At 64.7% G+C, this 13,829-nt stretch overlaps 1 protein-coding gene across 1 annotated transcript in view; it reads left to right on the top strand.

Moving 5' to 3' along the window:
* The window catches only part of HMCN2 (hemicentin 2), a 137,783-nt gene that overhangs the window by 60,719 nt on the left and 63,235 nt on the right, over positions 1-13,829 (top strand). Inside the window, 10 exon segments of the mRNA XM_070430443.1 lie at positions 1,296-1,423; positions 3,550-3,804; positions 4,465-4,551; positions 7,496-7,690; positions 8,332-8,462; positions 8,759-8,906; positions 9,225-9,351; positions 10,112-10,266; positions 11,448-11,726; positions 13,123-13,410. Coding sequence (XP_070286544.1) covers positions 1,296-1,423; positions 3,550-3,804; positions 4,465-4,551; positions 7,496-7,690; positions 8,332-8,462; positions 8,759-8,906; positions 9,225-9,351; positions 10,112-10,266; positions 11,448-11,726; positions 13,123-13,410 — 1,793 coding nt within the window.

Genomic DNA, 13,829 nt, shown 5'->3' with positions numbered 1-13,829 from the left:
TTTCCAAAATGAGGCAACTGAGGCACAGAGAGGTTAAGTGACTTGCCCAACCCTTAACCTCTCTGTGGCAGGGCTTAACCTCAAGCCCATGGCAGGACAGGGTGGCCCGGTCCGGTGCCGGGAATCTCGAGACCACCACCCAACGAATCATGTACAGTCGTCCTCGGAGGACTTGCCAAGTGCCTGCTGGGTGCCCCAGACACACCGGAGGAGGGGCGGCTGGACGGGGCTGTTGCCTCGCTTTACCGATGGGGATGCAGGGGCCCAGCAGGCCATACAGAGTGAACCGCAGCAGCAGCAGCAGCAGCAGCGGCAGCGACCTGTTGGAGAAGCGCATGCCCAGCACTTTGCCGGCAGCTGCCTGGGAGGCGGGATGACCGTCACCCCCATTTTGCCGAGGAGAAAACTGAGAAAGGGGAGTGGGACCCAGAAACGTCGGGCTCTAGAGCCCAGCTGTAGCCTGGTGAGCACAGGCGGGGGCGTTGGCCCGTGGAGTCCCCACCCCCTTGCTGGCCACTTGCACTCGGGGTCAGCCGGGGCCGGTGGCCACAGCTGCCCTCTCTGCTTATGGGGCAGGGGCCGCGAGGAGCCGGCACATGTGGGTGGTGACATCATGTCTGCAGGGGCCCCTGTGGGATGGGACTAGGTGACCTCAGCAAGGTGGGCGGGATGGGGGAGGGCAGAGATGGGGCCTCACAGCTTCCTCCTCAGGCCCAGCACAGTGCTGGGCAGCAGAACCTGCAGAGCACCCGGCACTTCACCGCAGAGGGCCCCCGGCTGGCAGATGCTCCCCCAAAGCCATGAGAAGGGCCTCCAAATGCAGCCTCATCCCCCCACCCCGCCCCCACTCAGGGGAGGGTCGAGGGGTGGCACGTGTGTGTTAGAGGAGGGGAGTCAGCAGGGGTCCAGCAGCGAGCTGGTGCCGGTGCCGGGCCCGGGGTCGAGCCAACGTAGGGTCGGTTCCCCAGCCCCAGTCCCTCTTAGCTGCCCATTCTACAGATGAGGAAATGGAGGCTCCAAGAGGCAAAGGGACTTCCTTCGTCCAGCTAGGAAAGGTTCAGAGTTTGGACTTGAACCCAAGCTGGCAGCCTCCTAATTCAGTGCTCTCTGTTTCACCGGCTTGGCTGGCAGTTCAGGGAAGTGGAGGTGGGGCAGGGGGAGCAGGGGGAGCCGGGGAGGGTGGGTGCTGGCACTGCTCTCGTCCTCGCAGGCTTCCTGGGGACGGTGGCTGCTTTGAGTTGGGTCCAGAGGCCTGAGGTCGGCTGGGATCTCACCGGTGCCCCTCACTCCTGCAGGCATCGCCTCCTCCCGTCCGGCTCCCTGCGTCTGGCCCAGGCCCAGGCGGGTGACAGCGGCCTCTACCGGTGCAGAGCCAGTAACCCCGCCGGGTCTGCCGCTCGCCACTACGTCCTCGGGGTGCAAGGTAGGCCGGGCTGGTGGCTCCTGTCAGACCCATGGTTCTGCCCTGACTGCTCAGGCCTGCTCAGTGCCCCTCCCCCAGCTCCTGTGCCAGCTCTGTCACCTCCTCAGGGCGGCCTCCAGCTTCCCCATCACCCCTACTTCCTGCCCGTCTCAAGCCACGTCTCCTTTCACCACCCCCTCCTGGACCCCTCCCACCCCCTCCTGTCCCCCTCCACCCCCTCTCCTGTACCCCTCCCACCTCCTCCTGTACCCCTCCCACCCCCTCCTGTCCCCCTCCACCCCCTCTCCTGTACCCTTGGTTGCTGAGCGCAGGGGGCAGGGCCCAGCAGTGGGGACGTGGGGCGGGACCCACAGAGGGTTCTGGTCCCAGCCCATCGGGGGGCCTGGGTCCCCCTCACAGAAGCCGGTGGAGTCACTCAGCCAAGAGGCAGGGAGCTTGTCATCTCCAAGAGCCCCCAGGAATCAGGGGGCTCAGCCAACCAAGGCCCTCGGGCCGAGCCCCGGCCACGCCCAGCCCGCCTGCTGTTTGCATCTGGCCACGGCGGGCGGAGAAGGGTGTCTCCATTTGGAAACGCGTGGGGAAAGGGCGATGTTCCGTGACGTGTGGACACTGTATGACATTCAAGTTTCAGGCCATAGATGCACGTTTTAGTGGCGCGTGGCCTGCAGTTCCTTTACGTTTGGTCTGTGGCTGCTCTCGCCGTAACGGCAGAGCTGAGTAGTTGAGACAGACCGTCTGGTCTGCAAAGCCTAAAATATTGACTTTGTGGCCCTTAACAGAAAAAGCCAACCCCTGATCTAAGCTAACTGCCCATTTCACAGGTGGGCAGGCTGAGGCTCGGAGAGAGAAGGGACTCAAGGGTTTGCCGAGGTTTCCCGGCCCACGAGCGAGGCACAAGCAGGGGCAGGGTGAGGAGCAGGGCTGGGTAAATCCTGACTCCGCCGCCCCCTCGCTGTGTGACCTTGAGCCGCCGCTCGGCCTCTCTGAGCCTTAGTTTTCTTTTCTGTAAAATCCCGTAGTTGTCAGAAGGGGTATCGATGGCATCAGGCACCCAGCAGAGTGGAAGCTGTAACTGTTTTCAGCAGGTGTGGGTGGCGTGGACGGGGCAGGTACCCCTGGTGCCCTGAGCCCAGGGGCTGATCTGTGCCCAGGGGCCAGGTTCCCATGTAACGGTTCTTTCTCGGCTCTTCCTCCAAAGCTGGGAGGGAGTGAGTGTTCCTGACCTCCCCCCGAGGGCCCAGACCACAGTCCCAGGCGTCCGCTCAGCACCCAGAGCAGGGGGGCTCAGCACCCAGAGCAGGGGGGCCCATGGAATCCAAGTGTTTTCCCGGACCCGTGGCCAACCCCCAGGAGGCTGCCTGGGCTCCTGGTCACACACACCTGGGGCTGGGACCGCTCTAGCTGCGGGTGTGGGTGACTCTGCAAATGGGAGCAGCTTACCTGCCCCTGGGAAGGCCCACAGGAGAGGGAGGGGGGACGCCCCGAGAACACTCCTAGGAAGGAGGTGAGCACCGGCAGCCTCCTGAGCTCAGGGCAGGAGGATGGAGATGAGCGAGGGGAGGGCCCCGCCAGGACAGGCCAGGCCGAGCGGCTGTTTCGATCCTGGGCAGCTGTGAGGAGGGGCACGGAGGCTCCGGCCCAGCCGTGCAGGGTCCTGTGGCTGTGAGGACAGAGCTGGGATTTGAACCTTCCCCTCTGTGTGTGCTGCCTCCCAACCCTGCCGTCCACCCAGAGTCAGTCCCTCTGGCCCGGCCCCAGTTTCCCATCCAGCACTATTCTGTGGGGTGTCTCCCCAAAAGGCATACACACTTTGAATGATTATGCATTCCAGTGGGTTAGATCTGAAAAGAAAGAAGCATCGATTGAGCTATCTGCTGCTAAGTGTATATACATTTTTGGGGGGACACCTTATATTTCCCAGCTGTTGGTTTTCGAATGATGTTGGGTGCACTTGGGTCTGGGGTGGGGCTGAGGGGAGGGGTGGGGATTGGGGGAGTGAGGAGTTGGGAGCATTGAAAGGGGGGATGGGGAGGGTGGAAGAGGTTGGGGGAGTCCTCTCCATGGATCTGGCCTCTGTGACTCCCCCCCAGGGCCCCCACCTTGAACCCCTCCCATGTCCCTGTCAGTCCCCCCGCAGGTGCAGCCAGGCCCCCGGGTCCTGAAGGTCCTGGCGGGTGAAGCTGTGGACCTGAACTGCGCGGCTGAGGGCACCCCAGAGCCCAGGCTGAACTGGTCCAAGAATGGGGAGGCCCTGCGGGGCGGGGGGCCCGAGGGCTCCGTCCATTTTGCAGCCATCCGAACTTCTGACGCCGGCATGTACCGCTGCGAGGCCGCCAACAGCGCCGGGGTAGACGCCTGGGAGCTGGAGCTCAGGGTGCTGGGTGAGTCCCTGAACCCCACATCTCACCGCTCCCCACCTTCCCAACAGCAGCCTGGCCTTCCGAGATGCTTGTCTGCTCTCCTGGGCTCAGGGCCTGCCTTCCTCCCTCCCCAAGCCCCGTTGTAGAGCCTTGTCAGCCCCGTGGGTACTCTGTCCACTGGGGATGTGATTGATGAGCAGGGCCGGGGCCCCAGTCCAGCCCCCTCTACTTACCAGCTGGACAACTCTAGGCCAGTCATTTACACTCTCTGACCTCAGTTTTCTCGCCTGTGAAATGGGTTTGATAATATGTGAAGGGTCAGCGAGGGAATGTGTGCAAAGCACCGGGTGCATGGGAAGATCTGGACCAGTGGCGCTAGCATCCCCTCTGCTGTGAATTTAAACAAACCTGGAAAGCGCAGCTGGAGGGGAAGCCCCGCCTCTCCAGCCCTCGGGGCCCTGTGTGGCCCTGCGTGGCCCTGGTGGCTTCTCCGTGGGCCAGCCTGTGGAGGACCAGCCAGCACCACGGCCCTGACTCCCTCACCCTGAGGCTGAGGGCTGCAGCACAGAGCTTGCACTCCCTATGTCCCGCTGGGGCTCTGGAGGGGGGGTGCCCTCCCCAGAGGCCCTGGACCCAGCTTTGGGCCGGGGGAGTGAGTGTGGCCCCATCACCTCCCACCAGAGCCACCGCACTGGGGAGCCGATGAGACCGGCGGGCTGCTGGAGAGAGTGGCAGGGGAGAACGCCAGCCTGCCGTGCCCGGCCAGAGGTGAGGCTGGGCCAGGGTGGGCCCCGCCGGGAGGGGCTTCCCTCCGCACTCCAGTGCCCTGGGTCACACGCCGTGGGCAGTGCCATGGGTTAGGGGGTAGGGCAGCCTCACTTCTAGCCGGGGCCACGCCAGGCATTTCCTCCCACCCACACCCGACAGGATGGGATTGGCATTAGCTCGTTCAGGCCTAGAGAGGTGAGGCGGCTGCCTGAGGCCGCTCAGCCAGACGGCGGCTCACAGGTGTGGTGTGGTGTGACCCAGCCCACGCCCAGTTAAGCCCCAGCCGCTCTGCACCTGGGGATTGTAGCAGCTGGGGCTGAGGAAGGCCCAAGGTCCTTGTGGATCGGGGCTCGGTGGCCCTGCCTCTCCCCAGGCCCCAGAACAGAGGATGGACTCGCAGTCCTGAGCAAACCAGCCCCCCCGAGGTCCCCTTTAGGGCGGCAGCTGTGTGGGAGGTGACAGCCACCTCTGTGGCCACCTGCCCCACGTGGAGCCATCCCGGCTGTGTGCGCTGGGGCAGTGGACGCCTCCTTCCCGAGCCTCGGTTTTCTCGTCTGTAGAATGGGGCCATGCCCGCCCCTCCATGCAGGGCTGCTGCTGGGAGGGAGGCAGCCTGAGTTTTAGGTCCTGGCACCGTGCCTGGCACAGAGCAGGGGCCAAGGGAAAGTGCGGAGTAAACGAATGTGAGTGAATGAATGCTTCGCCCTGCCGCGCGGGCAGATCCGCGCCCGCCGAGTTGCTGCTCTTGGCTGTGGGCCCTTCTGGGACCCGAGAGGACACGCTGTCAGCCCCTGTGTGTGGATGGCGCTCTCAGGAAGGCTGGTGTCGGGGTGTCCGGGGGGCAGGTGGCAGCTTACTGAAGGCCTGGCAGGAGCCGGGGGCTGGTTCTGGTCTCAGCTATGCTTCCTCCAACCACAGGGCCCAGGGAAGGCTCTGGACCAGGACTCGGGGGGAGGCGGCAGGAGGCAGGCACCCCGTGGGATCTGTGGGGTCCTGTCTGCAGAGCTTGAAATGGGTTTGATAATATGTGAGGGGTCAGCGAGGGAATGTGTGCAAAGCACCGGGTGCATGGGAAGATCTGGACCAGTGGCACTAGCATCCCCTCTGCTGTGAATTTAAACAAACCTGGAAAGCGCAGCTGGGGGGGAAGCCCCGCCTCTCCAGCCCTCAGGGCCCTGTGTGGTGCCAGCCCACCTGCAGGGACCCAGTGGTCCTGCCCTTGACCATGGCGCCACCTTGTGTCGGTCTCTGGTAATAGCAAGTAGCCGCTCTGCGCTCTCTGGAGGTGGGACCCACCCACCCAGCCTCGCTTCCTGTGCTGGGTGCCTCCCGGTTGCCCACAGCCAGGGTCCTGTCCTCTGGGCCGGACTTCGGCCTCATCAGCATAACGGAAGCCCCTCTGGTAAACACTGCCCTGCCCTAGCCAGCACCTGCCCCCCTGGCTACCTCCTTTTCATGTGGGCAGCTGCCTGGTGGGCAGTGCTGGGCTCTGGCGGTCACCAGCCCTGTGACTGTGGGCTGGAGGGCTCAGAAGCTAAGGGAGCCCTGGTACCTGCCGTGGGTGGCACCTTCGCCTCCCCCCTGGGTGGATGGGGTGCTGCCCCTGTAAGTGGGAGCGGGGAGGTGGGGGGCAGCTCTGAGTCCCTGGCACTTCACCCCGCAGTGCAGTTCTGTGTTCGAGCTCTGGTGGGTTAGACTTTTTATTTTATTTTATTTTTGCATTAAAGCTCCAGTTTGGGCACTTCCTCCCCACCCTCCCCTCCCCCTCTAATCTCCCTACCGCCAGCTAGCAGGGCTGTCTTTCTGTGCGCCCAGTGGATCCTCTAGCCTCTGTCCAGCTGGAATAAAAAAGAAAAATAAGTATCTTAATTAATGGAGGGAATGTTTCAGGGTTCAAAGCCCGGTGCCCCTCCAGGCAGCAGCTCCGAAGTCCCGGTCCTCTGCAGTGGTGGGTGGGAAGGTGGGAGCAGCAGGGGGGGCTGTCGGAGAAGCTGAAGGTGCTGAGAGGGGTGTGTGGTGTGTGGTGTGTGGTGTGTGGCGTGTGGCGTGTGGCGTGGCATGTGTTGTGCTGCGTATGTTCGTGCACATGTCCCCACAGTAGGGGAGCAGGCCCTGAGCAGTGGGACCCTCTGACAGGAAACCGCAGAGATTCCGCCAGGAATCAGAGCCCTGGGTGGGTTTAGCTCGCCCAAAGGTGCGCAGAGGGTGGCTGTGGGCCCCCCCTTTGCCTCACAGGCCGCCGGCAGGGACCTGCGCTTTAAGGAGGAGCAGCCAGTGCCGAGTGGAGTGGGGCAGGGGTGCTCCTGAGAGATGACGCTGAGGGCGCCTGGAATGTGTCGTAGCTTGGTCCTGCCCCCACGCCCACCCAAAGGGGGTGGCCCACCCCTCCCTCAATGGCCCTTCCTCTAAGAGAGTGAGGGAGACCGGGGGGGAGGTGTCGCAAGGCCGCCCGCTGCCAGGGAGATGGCAGGTGAAGCGTGGGCTGTTGATGATCAGTGTCAGCAGTGATCGCGAGTCCCGCTGACCAGTGGTGGCCGAGGATGATGGGGGGACCGAGGTGCCCAGGGTGCTGACCTGTGAGTTTGGGGGAGAGTGGCCCCTAGAGGCTCCCCCTCCTCCACAGCACCTACTATGAGCCAGGCACTGGGCTTGCCGCTGGGGGAGCAGCAGGGAACAAAGCAAAGACCCGGCTCCTGTCGGGGAGGCAGACAATAGACAAAGAAACCTAAGCGGGTGGACCGATGTCCCTGAGGAAGTGGGAGGTGGTGGCAGAACGGGAACCGCAGGGCAGGGCAGGGATGCGGGCACGGTGGGTGCGGTCCAGGCGAGGCGGGGCTCTGAGGGGACCAGGAGCTCTCAGCCGGGGAGGCTGTGGCCATGCAGCTGTGGGGGGTGGAGGGGGAGAGGCAGGTGTTCATGCTGCTGACTCCCCACCCCCGGCCAGGGACACCCCAGCCGCAGGTCACGTGGCGGAAGGGCCCGTCCTCCGAGCCCCTGCGCGGCCGGCCGGGCCTGGCGGTGCTGGACGAAGGATCCCTGTTCCTGGCCTCGGTCTCCCCCAGCGACAGCGGAGACTACGAGTGCCAGGCCACCAACGAGGCGGGCTCCGCGTCCAGGAGAGCCAAGCTGGTGGTGCTCGGTGAGCATGGCCCCGCGGGGCAGCGGGCACCCACCTCCGCGGGGGCAGAGCTCACCGCAGGTGCCGGCGTGGGAGGCTGAGGGCAGCGGGAGAGCGGCAGGCGGCATGGCACCCCTTCCCCCGAGAGGCCCCCCCAGGAGTGTGAGGGGTGAGCCCCGAGCGCCATCAGCGGCTTGGAAGTGGTCTAGGGGTGCCTTCATTTAAGGTGAGCACCGATGGCCGCCTCCACTGAGACCTGCACCCCCTCGAGCTCCCCCCTCCCCCCGGGTGCTGTGTGCAGAGGACATGGGCCTTTCCCTCCACGTGGTCATCCTGGAGGGGGTGGGGGGAGCCGTTTTAAGGCTCCTCATGGGCCACCTTCGGCCCCCCTGTGACCAGCCCCCAGCTCGCCCTGTGAGGACTTGCCTGGAAGTCTGTCACAAATTCCTACCGAGGAGACTGCACCTCGGGGCCCTCGCAGGGGACCGCGACGATGGGTTGAGTGTAGACCTGGATGGGTCGGCCCTCCAGCATCTTGCAAAGCGGAGTGTCAGAGAGGGCGCCCTGGCTGGGCACAGCCGGGGACCCCAGACTCGGGGGCTGCCTGTCCAGGCAGCTGCGGCTCCGGGGAGGGAGGCTCCTCTACCTCTCCTTGTGCCCAGTGCCCCCCAGCATCCGGGAGGACGGACGCAGGGCCAACGTGTCGGGCATGGCCGGGCAGGCCCTGACACTGGAGTGTGACGCCAACGGCTTCCCAGCCCCTGAGATCGCGTGGTTCAAGGATGGGCAGCTGGTGGGTGTCCCCTGGGGTGGCCCAGTGAGGGTGGGTTTGCTGGGGTACGGGCTTTCCTGACCGGTAATGGCAGGGAGATGTGACAGGTTTCTTTAGGGATGCACTGGGGCTCAGGGCAGGGGAGGACTGAGGTCTCACAGTGAAGCCTGGAGGGCTGCATGGTGGCGGGGGCGCAGCACTGTTCTAGGAGTTAGAAGCCCCAGGTTCCTGTCACCAGCCAGCTCTGTGGACCTTAGTTCTCTTATTGCTAATGGTCTGGTACCCCGTCACCAGCTCCCTCTGACCTCTCTGCCCAGATCCCCGAGGGGGACAGCCACCGCCTCCTGAACGAGGCCCGGGCCCTCCACCTCCCTCAGATCCAGGCGGGCGATTCTGGCCTCTACTCCTGCCGGGCGGAGAACGCGGCGGGCACCGCGCAGCGGGACTTCGAGCTTCTCGTGCTCAGTGAGTGAGGCCTGGGCCCCTCCCCTGTGAGGCGGGCAGGGGACGGGTCGCTGTGTGTGCTGAGAGCAGGGGCACAGAGGGGCCCACCCAGCCCAGCTCCTCACACAGCTCAGGGCAGACATCCGACAGCCACGTGACGAGCCAAGCAGCCACCGTGTGTCACATGAGTAGTGCAGGCAGTGCAGGGAGCACAGTGGGGGCTCCCAGGCAGGACGTGGAGGGAAGGGCGCACCAGGAGGGGGCCCTGCATGGCCAGGGCCCTCGGTGGGCGGGGCTGCAGGTTGGAGCCGTTCCACCCCCTGCCCTTCTTGTCCTCAGTCCCACCTTCTGTGCTGGGAGCCGGGGCTGCCCAGGAGGTGCTGGGCCTGGCTGGTGCCCAGGTGGAGCTGGAATGTCGGACCTCGGGGGTCCCTACGCCCCAGGTGGAGTGGACCAAGGACAGGCAGTGAGTGGCCCACCTAGCGGACAGCCCGGGGGTGGTGCCCATGCCTGGGCCGGGTGGATGGGGGGCTCTGGGGAGGTTGAACTTGGGGGGGGGGCTTGACAGGCATCACATGTGCCACCAGGGCCCAGGCAGAGGGCAGCGTGGGCACCTCCCACCCCAGCCTGGGGTCACCCAGGGGAGACCCCACTCTCACCCAGCAGGGTTTTCTCATCACTCAGCCTCGTTTTTTTTGTTGTTTTTTTTAAATGTTTTTGGGGTGAGGGGGAATCCACATAACCTGACATCAACCACCTAACACCCACAGTTCAGTGGCATTTGGCACATCCACGGTGTTGCACGAGCATCACTCTGCCTAGTTCCAGAACATTTCATCTCCCAAGGAGATCCATGCCCATTGGCAGCCACTCCCCCACCCAGCAACCCCCACCCGCAACCACCACCAGCAACCCCCACCCGCAACCACCGTCCAGCAACCACCCAGCAGCCCCCATCCGCTCTCTGTCTGCAGCTGCACCTGCATTTCCTGCACATCCCACGCAGCTACACAGTCCGGCTCCTCCACTAGCACAGTCGGCTCACCACGGTGCGGCAGGGTCAGCGCTGACTTCCCCAGGTGCCCCGCCGATTGGATACATTTTGTCTCATTGCTGGCGCTGGGCACTGGGCCTGTTGGTGGCTGTGACTCTCCCAGCCTCTGTCGCCCATGCGGCCGCCCCTGCTCGCCTCGACCCGAGTCGCACTGTCCTGACCTCCTTTCCAGGCCCGTCCTTCCTGGGGACCCGCACGTCCAGCTCCTGGAGGACGGCCAGCTGCTCAGAATCACCAGCAGCCACCTGGGCGACGAGGGGCGGTACCAGTGCGCGGCCGTCAGCCCGGCCGGCCAGCAGGCCAAGGACTTCCAGCTCAGAATCCACTGTGAGCCCGGCCCCTGCCCGCCCCCTGCCCGGCCCCAGCCCTGCCCCTCCCTGGGCTGCTGGCCAGGCTCCCTCGGCTGCCCACTGCACAGAGGAAGGCGAGAGCAGAATTGGGAGCCTGGGGAACGAGCCCCGGGCCAGCAACGCTGGGGAGGAGGGGGACAGGGAATCTGGACCAACGTTCCCCAAACCCCGTGGTCCCATCCCACTTCGCAAGCTGTCCTACACCCGATACCACGCGGGGCGATCGTTTCTTTAAAACCAAGCCTCTTTCTTTTTTTTTTTTTTTTAAATATATTTTATTGATTTTTTACAGAGAGGAAGGGAGAGAGATAGAGAGTTAGAAACATCGATGAGAGAGAAACATCGATCAGCTGCCTCCTGCACATCTCCCACTGCAGATGTGCCCGCAACCCAGGTACATGCCCTTGACCGGAATCGAACCTGGGACCTTTCAGTCCGCAGACCGACGCTCTATCCACTGAGCCAAACCGGTTTCGGCCCAAGCCTCTTTCTTTACGTGGAATGAATTTATTTAAAAAGATATTTACTGTCTCCGCTGTAAGTGGAAGCCAGGCCCACTTGGCCTTCCCGGGAGGGAGGAGGCTGCAAAACCCAACGCACTGAAAGGAAGGCCCTGGAAGTGCTGGGGCGCCAGCTGCCTGCAGAGGGCACTGCGCTGTCTGCTCTCCGTGGTGGAGGGCCTGGTGGAAAATGCTAGAAAGGTCCAGTGTGTAGTCTATCACTGGAGCCTTCTCCTTTGTGTGATCAGCTGGAGGAGCTCTGTGAGACGCAGTGTCATTTCACGCTGTGGCCTGTGTCCTGCCCGTGGGAACCCCTGATTGCATCCAGCCCCTCCTTTTACAGATGGGGAGGCTGAGGCCCAGTGAGGGGACGTGACCTACCTGGTCACACAGCCAGTTAGAGGCAGAGTGGGGCCCAGGGCGTCCCCCCCACCCCCACCTCCTCCACCTCCTGTGCAGCCGGCAGCTTCCCACGTCAGCATATCCCGTGCCACCTCTCCTGTCTCCCCGACTCCCTCTCCTGCCGCTGAATCTGCAACGTGTGCAGTGCTTGGGGCGCGGGCACGTGCAAGCCGCTCGGGGTGGGGGTGTTGGGGGGGACACCAGCCACCTCAGGGGCTCCCTGTGACACCCGCCCTCCCCCCCCCATTGTCCTCAGCACCTCCCACCATCTGGGGCTCCAACGAGACAAGCGAGGTGGCCGTCATAGAGGGCCACCCGGCGCGGCTCCTGTGTGAGGCCCGTGGCGTGCCTGCTCCTGACATCACCTGGTTCAAGGACGGGGCCCCGCTGCCCCCCAGCCCCGAGGCTGTGTACACCCGGGGCGGCCGGCAGCTGCAGCTGGGGCGGGCCCAGGGCTCGGACGCGGGCGTCTACACCTGCCGGGCCCGCAACCCTGTGGGCGTGGCGGAGAAGGCCGCCAGGCTGGAGGTGTACGGTGAGTGGCCGGGGGTCAGCCGCGAGCGGGGCCAGCTGGGCGAGCGGAGGGAGGGACTCTGGGCTGCGAAGGCCTCCTCCTGACTCCGTAGGTCGGCGAGGGAGTGGCTAGGGAAGGGTCACCTCAGCCTACCTTCCCTCCTACAGCCGGGAAACAGGCCAGGGTCAGAGGGCCTGTCTGGGGGCCCAGGCAGAGCCGAGCGGAGGGCCCAGGGTTCCTCTCAAGATTTAGGGCTTTTCACGAAACCACACCCAAACCCTCCACCAGTAATTAACTTCTCCGAGGGAACCACTGACTGTGGTGTGAGCCAGGCCCCGGGGCCCTCACAGCATCAGCCCCTCTATCAGCCGCAGGGACCAGGCCCTCATCTCTCCACCCACCGATGAGCACGCTGGGCTCTGGGGCTGGGGATGTGATGGCCCCCAGTTCACACCTGGGGTGTTGACCATAAACCTGCACAGTTAACCTTGGTGATGGCCGCCCCGAGGGGCTGGCTCGGAGGCCCTGCAGAGAACGCAGGACAGGTGTGTGGAGGTGGGCAGGGGTGGGGCCGGGCAGGGCCTGGTGAGGTTTGGAGGGCGGGGCACAGGCCAGTGCGTCATCCTGGCCCCTAAGGAGGAGTCGGCTCAGGAGCTCCGGCTCCCAAAGATGCAGACACTTGGGCGCTGGAGCCCTAGGGACTCAGAAGGACAGTTGGGCTGAGTGGGGTCTCTGAGGGTGAGCCAGATGCAGCCTGGGGACCCTCCCTCTGGGGTCTGAGCCCCTCCTGGGAATTGGCTGGGGAATGCATGTGTGCGTTTTCATAGGGACGTACGACCCAAACAAGGTTGGGAGGCACATCCTGGTCCATCGTCGCCCCATGTCCTCTGGCGAGGCCTCTGTGGGCTCAGCGCCACGGCGGCCTTCCCCAAGCGGAAGGGAGGAGCCTCGGCTTGGCTGCCCCCTTGGCCATCACAGGCCGGGCTGTCTGGGCTGGGTTCTGCCTCAGTCGTCCCGTCTGCTCCCGCAGGCCGGAGGGGGGACTTGTAGGAACAGTAGCTTTAATCTTAAGCCCGGGGAGCCCTTCGCTTTGAGTGCAGTGGACACTGAGCCCTACTGTGTGCCATTCCCAGAGACACACAAACAAGCCGTTCTGCTTCTGATGAGCCCGCAGGGGTAGCAGTGTGCAGAGAAGATGCCAGCCATGTCGGGAGGGGGCCACCCCGGGGCAGAGGAGGGAGGGATGCTCCAGCCAGGGGCCTGGGGCAGGCTTCCCGCAGGAGCTGATTTCTGAGCACAGGGCTTTGGCCAGTGCAGGTGAGGGAGGAGGCTTGTCCCATGATATGGGGTGTGCAGGGGGCTGAACCAGGGCTGGCGGGGAACTCCCGTCCCTGAGCAGCCCCTGCCTTTCCCCTAGTCCCGCCCACCATCGAGGGCGCCGGCGAAGGGCCCCACTTGGTGAAGGCGGTGGCTGGGAGGCCCTTGGGCCTGGAGTGCGTGGCCAGAGGCTTCCCACCCCCCACCCTGTCCTGGCACCACGAGGGGCTGCCCCTGGCGGAGAGCAACGGGACGGGGACGTGGCTGGAGGCGGGCGGCGGCCTGCTGAGCCTGGAGAGCCTGGGGGAGGCGTCCGGAGGCCTGTACAGCTGCGTGGCCAGCAGCCCCGCGGGGGAGGCCGTGCTGCAATACGCCGTGGATGTGCAGGGTGAGCCGGACCTGTCCCGCCCGAGCCACTGGGCTGCGGGCCCTCCTCCCACACCTACCACCTGCCAGTGCCCACAGCCCCTCGGGGAGCTGCCTCTGGTCAATGGGTGTTTACCTAGAAATCCCTGAGGCCCAAAGCGGGGTTGTGGGCAGTGGTCCTGGGGATGGGAGGAGACGGGGGGGACTTCCCCTGGACAGACATCTCTCGGACTGATTCGGGGCTGGCCCGTGGGGCTGGAGATGAGGAGGGAGCAAGGCAGGCGGGACTCTTGAGCCCTGGGTCCGGTGGAGAGACAGACGTTGAATAAACAGGACAAGCCTCAGGGGTGGTCCTGGAAGGCCCCCTGCAGGAGGGGTCCTTTATGGGGGAATGTGAATGGTGGGGTGTGGCTTGGGCCTTGTTCTGGGGCCACAGGGGAC

Source organism: Myotis yumanensis, unplaced genomic scaffold (genome assembly GCF_028538775.1).
Source record: "Myotis yumanensis isolate MYYU_CA2020_CCGP unplaced genomic scaffold, mMyoYum1.0.hap1 SCAF_12, whole genome shotgun sequence".
Taxonomy (NCBI): domain Eukaryota; kingdom Metazoa; phylum Chordata; class Mammalia; order Chiroptera; family Vespertilionidae; genus Myotis; species Myotis yumanensis.
Note: the sequence above shows the minus strand (reverse complement) of the source record. Positions and strands in the feature narration are given on the sequence as shown.